We start from the raw sequence: 21,361 nt of genomic DNA on the forward strand, positions 1-21,361 counted from the left end.
TTTTGGGCTCTTGCAAGCAGCAGCCAGGTGTCATTATATCTCCTATGCCTCAGCCGCCGCTGTTCATATTTTACACTGTTGCCTGTGTTAGAACCGACATCAGCTTTGCCTCCTCTCCATCCTGCTCGAACATGCGAAGGGAAGTTTCTATTCTTGCCACACATTTCCAAACACTAAGGGCCTCATTACAAGTTGTGCGGAATGCGTTTAACGGCACCGATAATGGTGCCAGCGCCGTTAAATGCATTCTGCACTGTTACGAGGTTCCCTCACAGGACCTGATGTGGACGTCTGGTTTATCCATACATCCATAGCGGGTCCCGCGAGGGAACCAGGGAGCTAACAACGGCCCTCTTGAAATGGGCCCATTGTTAGCTCCCTCCCCATTCCCATTGAGCCCTATGGGGGCTTGAATGGGAATGGGGAAGGTCCGGGTCCGGGTTCCCTGAATGGGGAAATACCATGCCCTCCATACTCGGAATTGCCCGGTATTTCCCCATTCAGCAAACCCGGACCCGGACACGGTTTTGGGGGCAGCCATGGCACCAATAGCTCTGTGGCTACCTCCAAAGTCGTAGTGAGGCCCTAAGGGCCTCATTACGAGAATGGAGGTAGCCATGGAGCTATTAGCTCGATGGATGCCCCTGTTCCGGGATCCATTACCGGGTTCCTGAAATGGGGACTTACCGGGCTACTCCGAGATAGGAGGACCCGGTAAGTCCTCCATGCAGGAACCCATCCCCATTCCCATTTGAGCCCCCATTGGGCTCAATTGGAATGGGGAGGGAGGTAATAACGGGCAGAGTACAACTTGCCCATTATTGCCTCCCTCTTCCCTTTGCAGGACCCGGAAAGCACGCCTGGTTTTACCAGGCATGCGATCCGGGTCTCTCGATAGGAAGCTTGCAATCGGCACTCCCGGATTGAAGGGGGCCGGTGCTGTACCAACCCCCTTCATTCCGGGAGCGCCAGCCTTATTATGAGGCCCTAAGTGTTTACATACTGCATTATTGGGTACAGTTGTACTGAAGAGATTATCTGCAATGCCACTCCACAGCACGTTGGGGGTCATTACGAGTTTGGAGGTAACCATGGCGCTATTAGCACCATGGCTGCCCCAAACCCATACCGACTCCGCCCTGGTGAATGGAGCTATTACCGCCCCATTCCAAGGTTGTCTGGGGCGGTAATTCCCCATTCACCAGGGCCCTTCTCCATTCCCATTTGAGCCCCCATAGGGCTCAATGGGGATGCGGAAGGCGCTAATAACGGTACCGCAAATTGCCCTTAATGCCTGGTAAAACCAGGCGTTAACGGAGGACCCGCAAAGGGACCTCGGAATAGGTGGGTAAGTGATTACCGGCACCGGTGCCCTTACCGGTACCTGTAATCCCGTACCGCCCGGGTTGTAATGAGGCCCGTTGTTTTTCCACCCGTTATTCATGTGCACAGATGACGCAAGTGGCCACACTGTTTGCTTATTCACCTCTAAAGGCCATACTGTTTACATGTTTAATTAGATTCTGCACTCTCTTTATTATTGCTGTTTCCTTTTGCTCTATGTCCTTTCAGACAAAGCCAGGTGTCATTCGCCCTCTGCAACTGAAACCAACGATACTTCTGACGAGCGAAGAGGCTAATTATTACATAAACCCTTACGAATAGCTCAGCAGGCACGCCTCTGAGCCAAACCCTCAGCAGGTACGTGCTTTCCATGAATATTATCTCACTCTGCTCATAAATGACATGCCTGCCAAGGAGAGATCCCCACTGCCTTGCATCTTTTCATAGTCACATGCTCTTAGTGTAGGAAACATATCGGGCCCCATTACGACCCTTGCGGTCCCGTAGTGAAGGGTGCCGGTAAGGGAACGGCACCCTTCATTACGGGAGCGCTGATTACGAGGTTCCCTTTGCGGGACCCGGAACAGACGTCTGGTAATGTGCCCATTATTACCTCCCTCCCCATTCCCATTGAGCCCTATAGGGGCTGAAATGAGAATGGGGAATGGTTCCTTCAAGGAGGAATTACTGGGTCCTCCAATGTTGGAATGACCCGGTTATTCCTCATTGAAGGAACCCGGTAATGGAGCCCGGTTTGGAGCCAGTCATGGTACTAATAGCACCATGGCTACCTCCAAACTCGTAATGAGGCCCATGCTGTTTTCTAAGCTTTCCCTGCTGGGTCACAAACATTCAACAATGCCTCCTGTGGCCGAGAACGAACCAGAACAAATAATGTAGTAGGTGGAACACATCAAGGTAATGGACGAGTCACTTCAAATTAAAGGGTTCCTACATCACGCGCCTCCTGGCAAATACTGCAGAAGGGTTTCTTCCTCTGTGTGTGTGAGAACAGTGTACAATGGGCCGAGCTCACCTCATTATAAGCAAAGCAGGGTTTAGATGATATTTTTGGACATTATTCCCCTGGAGGACTTAGAAGATCAAAAGTCAACAGATACTGAAAGGTTTATTATCTGTGTAAATTGCATTGATACAATGTGGCAGTGTGCAGCTACTTCATCTTTTAGTTGAAAAAAAAACCTCTATACCGAACCATTCAAGATAGAGGATTGCAGAACAAAGCAGAAGTTAGTTGGGAACAGTTTCTTGGTGAGGCAGAATGCCATCTGTTATGTTTTCGCTCCTAGTTTTTTTAAAAAAAACATTCTTTATTGACTTTCATGGTGCCATGTCCCAGTGACAGACAGTGCAAGAAACATTGACCTACCTCTTTCACCAGGTCAGCGGGAGTAAGAAATAGCTTTGTGCTGGCTAAAATCCGAACTATCCAGGAATGGGGCCTCCATAAAGCCAGCCTAAGGTGAGATCCTTAATCTTTGGTCTTAGTGGGCACTACCGTTCATTCATCAAGGGGTTTGGGACTATTGCTCTTCCACTGAAAAAACGTACTGCAAGCAAAGTCCTACCTGTGATACTCTGGATCCTCATCTATCAAAATTGCTTTCAAATCTTGAACGATGTCTTGTGCAGTACCCCACACTACTACTTGACTGTCTGCAGGAGTGGATTATCCAGGCAGACATTAGTGATTTTGGAATTGGATCAGTGCAGTGTTATCACAGCTAAAATATGGGGGAGAACAATGCTCAACTCCATTAGTGGATGGCTAACCAAATAGTGGAGAAAGTGGTACATTGTTGAATAAGAAGAACACTTTTCGCACCCACTTTCCTGACCGCAGGCCATTGTGGGTGGTTAATGGCTATGCCTAGGAGAATCCTAAACTTGTGTGATGAGACATAAACCTAAATGGATTGGATATGGACATCCAACACAAGACAATGTCAATGGGATCAGTAGAATTAGAAGGTGATACTGACTTTTAGAAGGGTTAGTCTAGTTATTCTAACTGGCATCTGCAAGGTCAACTCACGTGAGATTCTTTGAAATTGTAGCAACACAGTGGTGTGCATTCTAACTGACAGTTTTCTTTGCCAAACAAACATTCTTTTTACATGTGCTCTGTGATTAAAAAGGGGTGCCAGTGGTGAACACTGTTTTGTTTCAAGCCATGATGTTAACTACTAAATCCTTGAAATTGTGTTAGTGGATACAGTTACGCCTCTGTTGTGCACATTCAAAAGGGTCATATAAACGTGAACCCCTTGTTAACTGTGCTTGGATAGTCATAGATTCACCTCTCTAATGCTGCCCAACAAAACAAAAGAACATGTATGGGGTTGCTGTCTGTACTCTTGTTCACTTGTTCAGAGGATAATTGCCCAGTATTTTAATGCTGGGCTGTCCTTGTGGGAGGAACCAGACTAATGTGCAGGGACGTCATTTCACCAAAATGCCAGGGGTAGTGGAAGTGACATCACATGACCCCTAACCTCTGATGACATCTCAAGGAGTGATGTAATTTGACCCACCCTTAACTGACATCACAGGAAGTGCTGGCACTTGACCTATCACCCCTTGACAAAACAGGAAGTTGCATCACATAGCTTTGTTACTCAGAACACTAAGAAGAATATGGTTGCAGTATCATTGTAATATGATATATATTTCATACAAGAATGGATCACAATATGTAGTGTTAATAAGAGTATGTATATGCCCACAATACCAAATTACTGTGAATGTAAGCAGACGTCCAACACAACAACCTGGACTATTGTACATCACTTGGGTTAAACTGTAAAAAGACAAAGCAGCGCGGCGCCATATCGAGGCTGGTGCCTCGTCGCTAGGCTACTAGCTGCCTTTGAATAGGCCACATCTGCCGGCAGGCGGAAACGCCGGCGTCCTCACCTGAAGGCCCCAGTTTGCCCCCTGTTTGCACGCTGGAGCACGCCACTCTGCCCGTGCTCATACCTGCAGTATGATCCCTATGCCACCATCACAACTGAAGGCCGGTGGAGTAGGAGATCCCGCAACCCATTGCAGGAGCAGCAGGTTTCAGGAGCGTCGGTCACGAGCCCTGCCAAACGTAAGGTAGGCCTTATGCCTCCCCTAGTTGTACTCCAGATTCCAGCCACTTGCCTGTTTTTTTTCTCTTTCCTAGAACCCTTGGGCACCCATATGGGCCCTCTCTAGCATACGGCATCCAGCCTGTTTACCATTGCCACATGTAGAAACAGTACATGTATCTCAACTTCTACATTTTGCCCCATGGTCGCTAATAGACCACATTTTGACTTGCATTGTGCCCTATGGTCACCATATTTGACTTACATTGTACCCCATGGTCGCTAATAGACCACATTTGATCTGTACTGTGCCTTATGGTCGCTAATAGACCACATTTGACTTGCATTGTGCCCCATGGTCGCTAATAGACCACATTTTGACTTGCATTGTGCCCTATGGTCACCATATTTGACTTACATTGTACCCCATGGTCGCTAATAGACCACATTTGATCTGTACTGTGCCTTATGGTCGCTAATAGACCACATTTTGACTTGCATTGTGCCCTATGGTCACCATACTTGACTTACATTGTACCCATGGTCGCTAATAGACCACATTTGATCTGTACTGTGCCTTATGGTCGCTAATAGACCACATTTGACTTGCATTGTGCCCTATGGTCACCATATTTGACTTACATTGTGCCCCATGGTCGCTAATAGACCACACTTGCCCTGTACTGTGCCCTATTGTGCCCCATGGTCGCTAATAGACCACATTTGATCTGCATTGTGCCCCTGGTCGCTAATAGACCACACCTGCTCTGCATTGTGCCCCATGGTCACTAATAGACCACATTCTATCTGCATTGTGCCCCATGGTCGCTAATAGACCACACTTGATCTGTACTGTGCCCTATGGTCACTAATAGACCATATTTTATCTGCATTGTGCCCCATGGTCGCTAATAGACCACATTTGACTTGCATTGCGCCCTATGGTCACCATATTTGACTTACATTGTACCCTATGGTCGCTAATAGACCACACTTGCCCTGTACTGTGCCCTATTGTGCCCCATGATCGCTAATAGACCATATTTGATCTGCATTGTGCCCCATGGTCGGCAATAGACCACACTTGACTTGTATTATGCCCTTCTGCCTTGACACTGTACCCAGCATGACAGCTGCATCTAGCCTGCCTGTTCTTGGCCTTCTCAAATCGCTACTGAAACTGCACCTAGCCTGATAGCTGCATCTAGCCTGCCTAGTCTTAGCCACCTCAATTGCCACCGAAACTACTCCTATCGGATTATCATCCAGTCACTTAGCATGTACTCCCTGGGTCTTGCCTACAGGTCACCCTGGCTACCATTGTATATCGCCCTCCTCATCACATTAGGAATACAACCACCTAAAACAAGCACCAAAGTTAACACTCTGAGTCCTTGCACCACGTCCTATTCCACCCATCGCACCTGCCATATCATGCTCAACACACAACAACCCAATACTGGACTTAAAATGACCCACTATCCAGATAGTACCACCCTACAAAGGCCATGCAACACTGTAGACAGAAACCTTAGACTACGTGCTCGCCTGTCCAAATTGCATGAGATACCAGCCAAGAAGGCTGAACTATCAAAATCCCGAAACAAAATACAGTTACCCCTGAAGGGTATTGCGGAACCTACTAGGAAACAGCCTAAGCCTAACAGACCTAAAATAAATAACTCCAAACAGGCAACTAAAGGTTGTCATAACACCACCAGCCCTAACTTAGCTGACCACAAATCATATCTTAAAGGTGCACTTATAAACGCCAGGTCGCTAGTCGCACACGCCACAGAGATCTCAGATATCATTGCTACAGACAATTTAGACTTTTTGGCCATCTCAGAATCCTGGCTACATGATGCGGCTGGCCCAGCCCTATCACTAGCAGTCCCAGACAACTATACAATCCTACGTGCGGACAGACTTACCTCCCGAGGTGGAGGTCTAGCAATCATAGCTAAAACTAGCCTGGACATGAGGATCATCACTACTACCAATATGCAATCCTGTGAATGTCTCACGGTCAAAATAGCCATCGCCAACTCCCAAACCCTAAACATCATCCTCATATACAGACCACCAGGTCCTATTGGAACCTTCTCTGAGGACATCTCGACATCCCTGTCCAATAACCTAAAAAATACATCCCAAACAATAGTGCTAGGAGACTTTAATCTAGGCTATAATGACAATAAGGACACCCAATCGTCAGCGATTGCTCTGACCTTGAAAGAGCTGGGATTCATCAAAAAAGTTGAACTACCCACCCACAACAAAGGGCGCATCCTTGATTGGATAGCAGAACATAATTGCAAAGTAAATATTACGGATTCTGTACCGCAGATCTGGACTGACCACCACCTACTATTATTCTCAGTGACAACCCACCGGGTCACTGCCCCGTCCTCACTTGCCCCACCCCTGCCAACGAGAAATAAAAAACTAATGACAGTAGAAAATCTAATGCCCGTTATAATACCTAAATTAAACTCACTACCCGACTGCATGGACCCCAATCTGTTAGTCGAACATTATAATGCAGCCATGTCCTCAGCCCTGGATTACATAGCCCCGCTCAAACTAAGAAATAGCAAACCTAAAAAACACCTCAATTCTTGGTTCACGCCCCACCTAAAAAATCTTAGGCTGGCCAAAAGAAAACTTGAAACTATTTGGAGACTTTCCCCATCAGTCAAAAATAAATTCAACCTCTCCAAAGCCTCCTCCCAATACAAGAAAGAAATATTATTAGCCAAACAAGAAACCTACAATACTAGAATATCCAACTCAAAATCTAGTGTCAAAGAACTGTTCAGCATTCTGAAAGAATTGGAAACACCCATTGTACCCCAAGAAAACTGCACCAAGGATAAAAAATGGTGCTCTAGCATACAACTTGCCTTAACAAACAAGGTAGCAAACCTACAAACCAAAATTGCCATCAAGAAGGCATCACTAACACCACACATCCCTCAGAGCTCAGCGCCACCGCCACAGCCCAAGTTGGGAGCCCGTTTCTGCTTCTCTAAGGTATCGCCCATAGAGGTAGAAAAGGTCATCCTGGGACTCAAACCGTCTAACTGCAAAGGCGACCAATGCCCAGCACAACTCATCAAGGATGCTGCGAGAGAACTGTCGCCATTTATAACCAAACTAATCAACTCTTCCTTCACCTCAGGCTCAGTACCGATCAACCTAAAAGAGTCCTGGGTACTGCCACTACTAAAGAAGCAAACCCTTGACCCTACCATTCCGACTAACTTCAGGCCCATCACGACTGTGCCCTTTCTCCTAAAAATTTTAGATAAAGTGGCTTACTTGCAAATTCAAAGTTTCCTAGAGTCTAACCACCTACTTGGAATCCGTCAATCAGGATTCCGCCCGCAACATGGGACCGAGACAGCGTTAATAGATCTTAAGGCCCAAATAGACGATTGCAGAGACAATGGCCAAGCGGCCCTACTTCTCCTCCTGGACCTATCAGCGGCATTCGACTTAGTGGACCACACAGTCCTCTGTAGTCACCTCGACTCGGCAGCCCACTTTTCAAAAGAGGCCATAATTTGGATCAAGTCATTCCTGAGTAATCGGACCATGAGAGTCTTCGCTCCATCAGCCTCAGCAGATCCAATCCCCATAACATGCGGTGTTCCACAAGGGTCTTGTGTGTCACCCACCCTCTACAATGTCTTCACGAAGCCTCTCTTTGATGAAATGGATCATCTGGGTATCGCCTACACTAACTATGCAGACGATACCCAGATCCTCCTCCCGCTCTCAGGAGACTACGCCAAGGACCTGGCCCTAGTGAACAGGATCTATAGCATCGTTCAGGCATGGATGGCCACACACGGCCTATGCCTGAACGATGATAAAACTGAGCTTATCATCCTGGGCACCACTACCTATATATCCAAACTCACCCCTGAGTACGACAGCTTCATTATTGATGGGAACATCATAAAAGTAGCGCATGAAGTAAAAACCTTAGGATTCTACCTTGACGCCACCATGAACTTTACCAAACAAGTCAACTCTCTAGCTTCTGCCACCGCATATACATGCAAACTTATCAGAGCGAGCAAACAATTCCTCTCCACAAATAGTTGCATTACACTTGCCAGAGCCTTGATACTGTCCAAATTAGACTATTGTAATGGACTTTACATTGGAGCTAATAAACAGACCATCCACAAAATTCAAGTGCTCCAGAACAATGCCTTGAGAGCAGCACTCAAGATTAATAGAAACGAACATATATCCTCGACAAGAAGAGAATACAAATGGCTCGCCACCGTAGACAAAATTCATCTCAAAATCGCTTCCCTCACCCACAAATGTATCAACAACAAAGCTCCACCTTACCTCATGGATAGATTACGCAAAAGGACCTCTTCCAGACCTACCAGAATAGCCAACGCAAACTGCCTCCAAGTCCCGCGTTTCAAACTTGCCACTATAGGAGGAAATAGCTTCCCGGTCAAGGCTGCGCAGCTATGGAACTCCCTCCCGCATGATGTCAGAGAACCTCAGCCTTTCGCAAAATTTAGACAAAACCTCACTAGGTGGCTGAGAGCCAACGACAGCTAACTAGTCCACTTGTCACATTGTACATTACTGTATATAACTATATATTACGTGAACAGGAGCATGCTCCTCGCTCCCCTGTCCTGATCCCTCCTTGCTCCCCTGTCCTTGATCTCTCCCAACGACTGCTAACTAGTCCACTTGTCACATTGTACATTACTGTAAATAACTTTATACTATGCGAACAGGAGTATGCTCCTTGCTCCCCTGTCCTTGATCTCTCCTTGTTCATATCTGCTTGCTGTAATATTGCTGATGTCTATGTCTACACTTCCTGCCTTTTCCTGTACTTGCAATCAGCCGAGCATATCTGTAACCTAGCTCAGCGCATCTCTGCACCTTCATCTGATTTCTATGTACCTGTAACCAAGTCGAACATATCCTTGTCTGTTTGCGCCCTGATACTCCAGGGTATGGCGCGCTATACAAATAATAAACTAAACTAAACTAAACTGAAGAGACCTAAACCATAAAGCACAGCCATCTTGAGCCTGCCAAGTGTCTAGCCACAGACTGGAAACAGCGAATGACCACCACAAGTCCAACCAGAAAAACAATGGTCTGGAGCGTTGAACATGAGCTGTGCCAGTGGTTATGAATGATTTGAGACCTTCCAACCTTTACCTTTCTGTTTTGCCTATTTGGTAAGTAACTCACAGTTTTTTTGATAAATGGGAGATAGAGGGGAATGATGTGTTACAGGTTGCAGTTATTGCAATGTTTATTTATTTTAAAATGAAAACAGCAGTAGCTCCACGACATCCCCCCTAGAAAGGCCTGCTGGGCCTACAGACCCAGGCTACTCCTCACTGATGACGCCCAATTAGGCTGAAACATGTCTGGGATGCTTGTGTTCTCGTGCAGAAGGGATATGACCTATCACTTCGGGCTGGACTGCACCTCTTGGGGTGTGACAAAGCATGATTTGCATATGGCTTTTCTCCTTCTGTAATGGCTTGGCAGGCTGAGAAATAATGGGCCTCATTACGACCCAGGCGGTAAATTACCGCCTGGGCGTGACTTTACCACCATGGCGTAAACTGCGTTTACGCCATGGTGGTTGGCGGACTTACCGCCCCATTCCGAGTTTGGCAGGGCGGTAAGTCCCCAATCCCCATTTATCCTTCCCCATTCCCATTTTTGCCCCATAGGGCATAATGGGAGTGGGGAAGTAGTTAATTACGCCACCGTAAATTACGGTGGCGTAATTAACTCCTTCGTCCCTTAGCGCCATGGATTTTAACACCTGCTAAAAGCAGGTGTTAAAACCTCCATGGCGCTAAGGGACCTCGTACTCAGGCGGAAAGGGTCGGCGCTGTTTACGGCGCCGTAAACCCCTTACCGCCTGGGTCGTAATGAGGCCCAATGTTCTGGATGGTTGCCCAGAGCTGTGCAGGTGCTTATGAATGATTTGAAACCTTCCAACATCAACTTTCTGTGTTGCTTATTTGGAAAGTAACCCACAGTTTTTCTTCTGTTAGATGGGAGTTACAGGAGAAGAGGATGTGTTGCAGGTCACAGTCATTGCAGTTTTTCTTATTTTAAAATGTAAACAGCAGCAGCAGCTTCATGACATCACCCCTAGAAAAGGCACATTTTATTATTTGTTTCGGTCCTCTATATCTTTCTACATGCCAGCTTCCTCCAGCTTCTAAGCACTGGAACATCAACCAAGCCCATGTTGCACTACATCCTCTTGTTCCCAAAGACAGTGCATTGCCCCTCAGCAATCCTTCCAAATATATATTGTTTTCCTTGAGGAAGCAACAGCTGGTTTATTTCAAACGCAGACGGCAACTTCATGTAAATTAATGATCTCACCATGTGTGTATCTAAAGTGTGCCTGTGATGCAGGTCTGCCAGATTTGGGTCAGGTCACACAGTGCCCGGGCAGGATTGGTGGCAGAAGCCACTGGGGCACACCTCTCTTATCACAGGCCGGGTGGCTCACTGGATGGGCAAAGCAAACAATGAGAAACACTGTTGAGATGGCCGTTCATGCTGTGCTGTCACTGAGTACTGAAGTGCGCTTTTACCCATTCCCTGCTAGCTAGACCTAGCCCATACCATTCCTGTTGCAGTACCAAGTATGAGCAGCACAGCCTTTTAGTGATGGCAGCTTCATAATTTTTCCTGTATCCCTGTTTTTTCTCCAGTCAACGAGATCGAGATTCCAGGTGAAAAAAGCTGTGGCACATTGAGATGCATTTACAACCACATGTTTCCGGTGCAAGACAGATAATTGCTCTTGGCAAATGTCTCTTTGTCCATTGGCCCCTGGGGTATCAAGGACAGGTCTAGGGGTAGCAGTGGGGGAACCAGGGGTAGCAGTGGGGGAACCAGGGGTAGCAATTGCTACCCCTGGAAACCCCCAAATGACGTCCCTGCTAATGTGCAAATGGATATTTCATTTCTATGTTAGAATAACACATATTATTAATCACGGGTAAAAGTAATACATGTTTTTACTATTTATTTTACTGCAAAATGTGGAGGGAGTCCCCTGCACCCATCTTCTCCTACCTCAATCCCACTTTCCATATACCTAAGCCAAAACCCCCCATCTACACATTCACTATCAAAAATGCAGTAAAAGGGTGCAGTAAAAAAGAGTGGCACAAAAATATGTTGTTGTACCTGTAACCAACATGGTGATTAGCAATATATCTGCTCTGTGAAAGGTATAGTGAGCTGAAACAAGGTTGTAGACCCTCCTGAGAGGGAATCTGCCCTGACAACAGATTAGTCGGCCATGTTCATAATCAGTCGAGAAGCTCCCACATTTTGAATACTCCAAAGACAGCAGCAGCTGGAGGGTGCAATTGCATCCTTCCAAAAGCAAACTTGCAAAAAACCTCGTTAGTTAGAATTTGCATTGCAGTGTCTCATTGTAAAATCCCATAGCCAGTGTGACGAATCAGGATACTTCGTCCCAGAATCAACAAGCAGAGCCAATGTGCCAACATCAAAACCTCGAAAATTACTTCAAAATGCCTCCTCTTCTTACAAATCAAACCCAGATATGCCATATTGTAAGATGAAACCCCCCCCTCAAACTACTAGGGAAGAAGAGTGAAATCTCAAAAACAGAATTATTGTGCTGTCTTTGTTTCTATTGGCAGATCGACTATGAAAGAGAAGAATGACTGAGATTGTGGGTGGTTGAAGGTGGCAGCCCAGGGAAAGTTGAAGAGCCTGTCCGGTGAACAACTATCAGGATTGTTACCAAGACCGAGACTCCTGCCATGAGAATGTTGTATGGGCCATTGCGGCAAGGCTGGCAAGAAGAAAAGGAATACGTTCTCTTTAGTACGTGGTGTGAACATTAGGTAACTGGCACTGTGGGTAAAAGTGGGGGGCAGGTAGCTGGACATCAAGGAGAGTAGAGCTCAGGTGGACGGAGATAGGAGGAACCCGTTTCCAAGGAGCCCACTTACCAACTTTGGGTGGCACGGTTCCATCATAACTTCACAGAACACCACTCCGGCAAGGCAGAAAGGAAAAGGGAAGCGCCCAAGAGACACGGAAGTATAAATAAAGGAGAGCTCCGTGAATACAAAGGAAATACTGCAAACTTCTGCAGAAGCCTCAGGGAAGGTAAGAGACTTGACAATAATTATTAAGAGACCGTATTGGACATAGCAGACATTGTCACAAAAGGAGCCAAAGCAGCTACATGATAAAACTCATATTGAGAATTGGACAGGGGCTAGGCAACTGATGAGGTTTGAGGAACCTTTTGAGTATAACAAGCTGGAGGGACCTCAAAAGTAAGTGAATGATCTGTGCATTTAACAGACCCAACAAAATTAGGAAGAAATACAAAAAAGGAAAAGACCAGGGAAGGGGAGTGTCCCCTGGCATAGTGGGCTCCAAAGCTCTGACGACAAGTGGGACAGACCAGGAAAGGGGAGTGTCCCCCTGGCATATTGGGCTTCAAAGCCTTGTGAATTGGAGAAGACTGGGGAAGAGGAGTGTCCCCCTGGCAAATAACATTTTCTTCCAGAATAGTGGGCTTACAAGCACAAAGTGGCTGCAGGAAGGCGGCTGACTATTGTTTATGTCTTCCTGGGTGATAGTTTTGATAGATTGAGTGTGATGGCCAGAGTAGACTCTTTTGGAAACAGGATTGTGTACACATTATTGTTTGGACATCCTGACACCACGACTGAACTGTTATTTTGTTTTATGGTTGAGACTACTCCCATTTAGAATTTGGGCAAGTTAGGTATTTTGCCAACCCCGGTACTGCTTAAAATAAATTCTTAAGCATTCAACCTGTGTCCATCTTCTCTGTCCTCTGGAGCCTCACACCATTTAGAATATTCTTTAATATTTTACTGTGACGAAATGATTACTGCCTGCTGGAGTAAAATGGTGCATAGTGGATAAAGTACACTCAGACGTTGCATGCCTACAGAACAACTTAATTTCAATGATAAAGATGGAACAGGCACAGTCAAGAGATATGCCTTATTTGCCTTGTGTGGTAATGACAGCCAAGGGCAGGCTATAATCTAAAGAGGGGTGTGCATGTGATGGAAGTAACAACTCAAACAACACAACAGGTCAAAATAAATTAATTTCCAATCAAGGTTTTATAGAATATATATACTTTAATTAAACACAGCGGTATGCATTAACTGCGCTATAAAACACTAAGCAAAAATCCAGATCTATGCAAAGAACACAAAATATGCAGAATGTAAATGGTGTAACCACTCTGGATAATGTAACAGGGCTGAATGGCAATAAAACACCAACTATGTCACCAAATGTATATGTCTTTGTTGAGAATAGGTTCAAATTGGTGCCTTAGTCGCCTCTAGGGTCTCAAAAGAAGATCAAGTGGGCCTGAAACTTTAAAAGTACCTTTCCTGGTTTGGTGGTTGCGCTTGGGTCAATGACAAAGATGCTGGATGTTCGAGATGCAGTTCAAGATGTGGTGGTTTGAAGGATTCTGCAGTGGCAGTCTTCATGTGCGAGCCACAGTAGAGGAAACGCTCAGCTGGTGCCATGCTTATAAAACACACATGCCTTTGATCATCGACAAGAGCCTGAGAGGACTTGTGAGGGACCAAAGAAACTTCATCATAACTGATTTTGAAAAGCCAGCAGGAATAGAACCCAAAGAGGCCCTTCACAACAAAGTATTGGCCTGGCTACGACAGAAGACTGGGCCTTGGATTGTTAGAACTTCTGATCAGAAGGTTCTTAGGAGGATCAATCTAGACAATTGGTGTTCTCAGAACAATAGGGACTGTGTATCTGTAAGGTGTGGCGGCAGCAACCTTCTGTACTTTCTGAGCTAGTGCAAAGACTTTCCTCTTGGCTCATCCAATCTGCAATTAATAGTGGATTTTAAATAGTGCCATTGTACTACATGGATTGTCTAATTTTGGATCGTTCTATAACTTTGTCTCCAAGTTTTTATCTGTCCTTTGGTTAATCTGATTTTGCTGGTTTTCATAAGATTAACATGCTTTCTGATTTTGGTTTGTGTATTTTTTTCATGTAGTTTTATGTTGTGCTTTGCAACCTGTGGGTGTCTGGTGCATTATACATATGAAATAAATGATAAAAACATAAATAAATGCTGCAGCTATTTGGTTTGAGTAATGAAGCCACAGAGGTCCAAGGGAGTTGAATAAGTGCCAAAAGCAGAACTGCAGTTTCTCATGGTTCGTTGGCATTCAAACATGATTGACAATGGTTTGATGGTAGGTTGATGCTGTGGAAGTCAGCAAACCAGCAGCTTTGCCTTTTCTTGTACTGTGAGTCCCAATTGTGTTGTGGAGGGACATGCTTGTTCCTTCTTTTCTTCACTTCATACCAGGGAGGCTAGCTAGCACGTGCATGATTCCGTCACCTCCAGTGAGGAGCCTGGGGGCCAGTCCAGCTTCCAAAGAGGCAGGTCTTGCTGTAATAGAAGTTCAGCCCCATATGCCCTGGGGATGGGAAGAAAGCAGAGATAGGCTCTGCCTTGAAACATCTGTCTTCACCTCCAGAAAAGGACTTTGGAAATGACTGCTTTTCAAACAGGATCCAAATGAATTCTTCCTAACATCTTTGAAGGTCCACAAGTAAATCAAAGAAGAAGTGGGTGACCTCTTCATTATAAAGGCAACATGCATCAGGGGACTGAATAAAAGCAGACCAAATTTATTGGTCCAACCCCTTTTAAAGGTAAAAGGTGACTCATGCTTTCTTGCACCATACCCAAAGTTCCTTGCTGTGCAGTGTGATGAATCCTATGGCTTCCTCACTAATTCCTTGCCTACAGGCTCCTCCCAGGTGGCCGGGGAAAGACAGATACTTCCTGATCCTGACCTTGAAGGTAGTGTTCTGTTGAAGGATCACCTGGGAGGAGAAAGGGCCCAGGGGAGTCAGAGGAAATAATGGGCGAGGCATGGTATTCATCTTCCTGAACGGAGGATGGTTCAGCAAAGCCAAATGTCTGTAATGTCTTGTTGTAAGAAACATCTGATTGGCCAATGAGATATCAGTACAAATAGGGGCAAATCCATTCATACACTCCTGACTCTTGAGAGAGATCCAGATTCTTCTAAAGTTTGGTAGATCTACAAAGTTAAGAACCTCCCTTATACCGAACAAAGCAGTGAAAGAAAAGTTGGGAATAACACCAGTGAATTGCCTTTTTTTCTGTACAATTAGGGTAATTACTAATTATTATAAAATAAAATAAGACAATTTTAGGTTTCCTTTAGGGCCTTCAAGTCCCAGAATTCCTTTAGTATTGGGATGAGGAAGAGGCCTAAAGAGGCACAATGTTGCAGGAGTGGTCAGTTCATTAGTGCAGATGACGCACACCTGAGGCAGTCGTATCCCCAAAAACCTGAGGTGAAGAGGTTGTGCAACAGGAAGTGTACCGAAGGAAGGCTTTCCCCCTTGTGACCCACTCTGCTTAGGCTGTGCAGCAGGAAACACGCAGGAGGCCGTTTTGGGTGGCTGACATGCACCTGTGAGCCTCAAGGCCATCTCGGTGGTTGGCGTGCACCAGTGGTTCTCTGGAGCAAGAGACGCTCCAATTAGAAGTGACACGAACAAAGGCAGACTTACTGAGGAGATTTGCCAAGTCGTGAACAGCCACAGCAGCAGAAGTCCTGTGGAACGCGAGGGGAACAGCAGCGCACGTCGAGACCAGTGAGTGACCCCGGAGCACTCTGTGTCCACTCACAGGCTGGAAGCAGGCTTGCGAGTGAGAGACACATAGGGGGTCATTACAACCCTGGCAGTAGGGGGTTAACAGGGCCGATAGAGCTGCCAGCCCCGTTAACCCCCTACCGCCTTATTATGAGTTCCGCTTGCGGGATCTGCTAAGGACGCCTGGTAAAACCAGGTGTCCTAAGCGGGTTCCATGAGCGGTCCAGCATGCTAACAACGGGCACGTCATTAACGGGCCCATTGTTAGCATGCTCCCCATTCCCATTGAACCCTATGGGGGCTTGAACGGGAATGGGGATGGGATCCTGGAATGGGGAAATACCGGGCCTTCCAAGGTCGGAATGGCCCTGTATTTCCCCATTCCAGGAACCCAGACCCCGGGACCCGGAATGGGAGTAGCCATGCCGCAAACAGCGGCACGGCTACTTCCAAGGGCGTAATGACCTCCATAGTAGCAGAATGAGTGCAAAGCAGCACTCACGTGTACAAGAAAATAATTCATACGCTGATTTTGAATACCCAACAATTGTAAAACAACAGCGGCAGCACTCACAAAAGATTGGACGTGGTTCCCAAGCTATTTTTGAATAACTAGCTACAGAAAAGGAGTAACAATTTAATATACAAGAATCAATTGACAGTAATCTTGAAAGGTATAGTTTGTAAAATCCCAACCAACTGTGGGGGCGACTTTATTGAGAGTTGCTGTCAGTAAGCATTGGCCAAACCAAGAGAGGCTGGAAATCTGATAAGCACTATCTGGCCAATATTGCAAACAGCAGATGGGGGCTAATGCAAGGGAAATAAACTCTGGAACTAAGGGCCTATGCTATATGCAACATATTGTACACTTTGGGAGGCCCATATCTTGTCAAAAGCAGGTGAGAGGTAGAAGGAGACACTATCCCTGTCAGTGTTTGGTTGGTGAAGAGGGGAAACACAAATGGCAAAGAGACTGCCCTTCTGGAGACAAGTGTCTAGAAGGAAACTAACATAACTTACAGAAAAGTGTTAAAGAGCATCACTGTGAATCTCTAAAAAGGTTTTGAAAGTCTTTCAGCTGTCCTTTGTTGAAAACAGTAAAGCTGTTGTAACCTCTAATCAGTTGACATTGAATATAAAAAGAGATTGTATGCCTGGAAAGGAGGCAGGCCAATGAAAGTTGGAGAAAGGCTACAAGGTGGTCCTAACAGAGACCTTGTAAATTGTCACTGTTTATTGGACGGTCACTCAACTCAGGGGGCTTTGTTCTGAGTGATCAAGGTGTTGCACAACACAGCACTTAGCAGATTCAAATTTGGTTAGGCCTCCAACTTGTATAACACAATTCAGCAGATACCCTCTGTATCACCAATAAGCTAGAAAACAGACAAGAGTATAGAAATAATAGTGTATATTTATTTAAATTTCCACACTGAATAATAACTCACAACAACACCAGCCACCAACTCTCAGGCACAACTCAATAAGCACAACTTGCATATTACTTACATCAACTGACGGACATGTAGTTCTTAATAGACTTTAAGGTATCACAACAAACATGGGTTGAATCTGACGATTTTAAATCAAGTCACACATGGGATTTCTTTGCACATTAACAGATAGGACATTTCAAAACACAGTGACTGCTTGGGATATACCAATGCTCTTCTCTCCCAGCAACCCCCTAGCCCCAGGTGTCAGTTATATAAGACCCCCTTGGTTTGAAGGCAAGGTACAGGGAGTGGGAATATAACAGGAATTTAGTTTGGGCTTTTATTTGAAATGCAATGTCTGGAAAATTAATTCAATGGGAAAATCATTTTGGGCACACGCATTGAAATGAAATACAGGGTTTGGGGAATTTGGAATGAATGGGACAATGTGTTTGTCAAAATTCGTTTTCACAGGAAAGCAGGGTGTTGGGAATTTACGTTTTGGGGACACTAGTACATTCAAATGAACAGCCGGGCCACCCACATTCTTTAAAGACTAGAGTCATTTAGTGTGAACTGGGATAATCTTTGTCAATTTCAAATGTTGACAAAAACATCACCCATGATAGCTAACTCTATGGGAATTAATTAAAGTATATTTGTAGTTACAATAAGCTAAGGGTATAATGCTTTTACCCCCCTTCCCAGTAACGGAAAAGCATGCACTAATGAAAAGGAATGGGTTAAAACTAGGGGTGTACTGAACGTCTGCTTCGAGTAAGTATTTGGCCGAATTCAGGCTGAAAAATGATATTAGGCTTTGGCCGAATACTTACTGCAACTCTTACTCGAAGCTGAAGTTACACCCCTACCTGTAACACTAGTGACCAGCTGCCAGTAACTGAGAAAATGCTAACCATCCCAGTATTTAAGGGAGAGTTTAGATTTAATTGCCGAAAGTGTTGATATTTGTTTCTGTTTTCCCTTTCTTTTCACATTCCAAATTATCACTTTACACCACGCATGTCACTTGGCAAAGGGTTTCGCCCTCTTTCTGTCTCTAAACACCACTCCTTGTTGGTCCCCAGGTGTTGCAGGTGATAATTTTCCCTTGCTGGTACTGATTTTTGATCTTACTTCCAGGTGGGGTGTGGTGAGGTGGGGCAGCAACGCTTATGATGTTGAAGTATGTGACACTGTTTGCAGTCACCAGCATGCTCCTGCTAACATATAGACAAGCACTCACAAAAGTCCCTGCCCCTGGCAGTCATGAGGGTGCTCTGCTGAGTGCCTTCCTCGAAACCTGTTCCCGTCCCTTTGCCGATTCCTTTCCAGCTCTATCTGCTACTCTTCAGCCAGAGACAGGATATATAAACTGCTCTCAATTTTGTGCATGCCGTTCCCCTCCCTTATACTCAGTCCTCTCTGTCTGCAAATGACCGTTCTGCCACAGTATCAGTGCTGCCCCCGATCTGGCACCTGCTTCTTTAGGATCACCCCTCTCTCTTGCTTGCTGGCTGGGCTCTAAACTCATGGTTACTGCCGCCTCTTGCCACTGTTTCCCATTGAAGGTTACAGAGGGCATCTCACACACAGCATAAATTGACTTCTCCTGGGTGCAGCCAGTTTTCATTACTTAGCGGAGGATGGGCAGGCTGGGCATGGTAAAGGAGGGGAGGGGCACTTTGGATTCCAATGGGTGGTGAGGATATCAGAGGCCCCAAGAGGTTGTTGTGCCCAGGGGTTGGGGAGAGGGTGAACTCACCTTACCTCTCAAACCCATTGCACTGCATAATACCTCAGGGCTCCCCATAGGTGCTGTGCTCACAGTGGGGGTGTGCGCATCCCCACACGCTGCATGGAAAGTATAACAGGCCTGCAGTGAATACAGCTGTGTGTGTGGCTCCTTCTAGGAACTGGGCTGGGGTGCCATGAAGGTGCTAGCACTAGCATTCCATAAGGGTCACGTTGAGATCATCTTCTCACAACTCCCGAGAGCTCTTCCCGAGCTGCTCCATGTCATGTTTTAGTAGCTCAGGCAAGCCTGTTTTTGCTTTGCATCCTGGTATTGGTAATGCTGCTGGGAAGATGTCTGTCTTTGTGCGCAGGCTGCTTTGATGTAAAACACTCTACGGGCTCTATAACCACACTGACAGATGACCTGTTATGCCTTCAATTGTAACACGTTGTCAGCGACAGGCTTATTTTCTGTCCAATGATGGCACTCCTTGCAGTACAATTACAGAAACTGCAAATACCAGGCTAAGCCAATCACCTTCAAACTATCACCCACTGCAGGCGCGCTCACTAACAGATAATGCCAGCACCTGCCCGAACAGCACTGGGCTGTCAATGATTAATGACATCCCTTTGTGAGACTGTACAAAGAAGTGACCCCTTAAGCATGTGTTGCTGCACTGTCGAATTTCAATAACAGTTACTGAACTTCCTTGCAGGAATGCAGGCCTGCTCTTCTAACACGGCTGCAAAGTAAATGTGCACAATGGTGCATCTCTGTGGATATTTGCAAGGCCTGAATATGCACAATCTACTTGCTTGTCCCCTAATTGTTTGACCACTTGCAGAGATAAACACATCAGTTTTTTTATGGTTTTTAAATGCATACCATATATGATATGATAGTTTATTTATATAGCGCCTATACAGAATGTGTTTCAAAGCACTTCAAGGAAAGGGAGGGAGCAAGGGAAAATATGATGACATTCTTACAGGCCATGAACAGTAAGGATGTGAAATTAACTATCATACTCAGACTGACAACACTTCTGGTAGAACCAGAGAAAAACAAAAGGTGAGGGAGAGGGGTGCAGAAAGGGAGGGGAGGAACAAAACAAGCGACACTCGTACTAGGCCTGACAACATTTCAGATAGTGCTGGGGGGGATAGTAAGAAGGGGGGAGGATACAGATGAAGTTGCTATCATACTAGGTCCAGGGACAATTCTGATAGAGTAAGTGCATAGAAGAAAGTAAGGAGAGGAGGGGAGGAGATAGGAAAAGGGAGAAGGGAGAGGATGAGAGAACAGAGAGTAAGCAGTCAAAAAGAGTGGAGAAGCAAGAGGGGAGAGGGGTAGCCTGTAACTGGCAACAATGGTTACAAAACGCTCTGCCAAGTTAAACAAATGCAAACACAGAAGAGTGTAACCCAATTACAAAAGGAGCTAATTGAATCTTGTCCCTCCTCCCGGTCCCAGCACACAAAACTGGAATGATCAAGTCCACTTTAAACAACTATAAATCTGGGGGCAACACCCCTCAAAAGTCCCAAGTGACTGGGGGCATTTTTCTCTCAGCTGTTCAATAACTCAGATGGCACGAGAGTTAGATGGACAAGTGGGTGCAATTCATGCTCCTGAAATAACAAATTGTATTCCTTGCCATTGTCCAGAATCATGAATAGATGTGAAAAAGATATGTCTTTGCCATAGAAGATTGTAATATCTTTGAAGGGGAATGAATGATGGCAAGTCACCCTTGTAAAGCTTTAATGAAAGTTTTTTTTTGTTTTTTATGTTGCAGTTACCTTAGAACAATCGGCCTGTGTATGAAAGTTCTCATTGGGACACTTTATAAGCACTATGCATGTCCTTCACTGAAGTCCTGTTAAAACAAGCATTGGCAAATCCAACCATTTTTATATGCCTATTTACTTGCACCATTTTGCACCTACAACCATCAATAGCCAGTTAATAACACTACGGCAGTG

The 21,361-nt window shown here is 45.6% G+C and overlaps 1 protein-coding gene across 2 annotated transcripts in view; it reads left to right on the forward strand.

Annotated features, from left to right (window-relative positions):
- MLIP (muscular LMNA interacting protein) overlaps positions 1–21,361 on the forward strand; it is a 2,218,014-nt gene that overhangs the window by 2,015,645 nt on the left and 181,008 nt on the right. For both annotated transcript variants that reach the window (XM_069606136.1, XM_069606137.1), the window contains exon 13: positions 1,573–1,701. In XM_069606136.1, coding sequence (XP_069462237.1) covers positions 1,573–1,665 — 93 coding nt within the window. In that variant the 3' untranslated portion in view covers positions 1,666–1,701. The remainder of the gene's footprint in view (positions 1–1,572; positions 1,702–21,361) is intronic.

This window comes from Ambystoma mexicanum, chromosome 4p, assembly GCF_040938575.1.
Source record: "Ambystoma mexicanum isolate Mex_15411 chromosome 4p, UKY_AmexF1_1, whole genome shotgun sequence".
Classification (NCBI taxonomy): Eukaryota; Metazoa; Chordata; class Amphibia; order Caudata; family Ambystomatidae; genus Ambystoma; species Ambystoma mexicanum.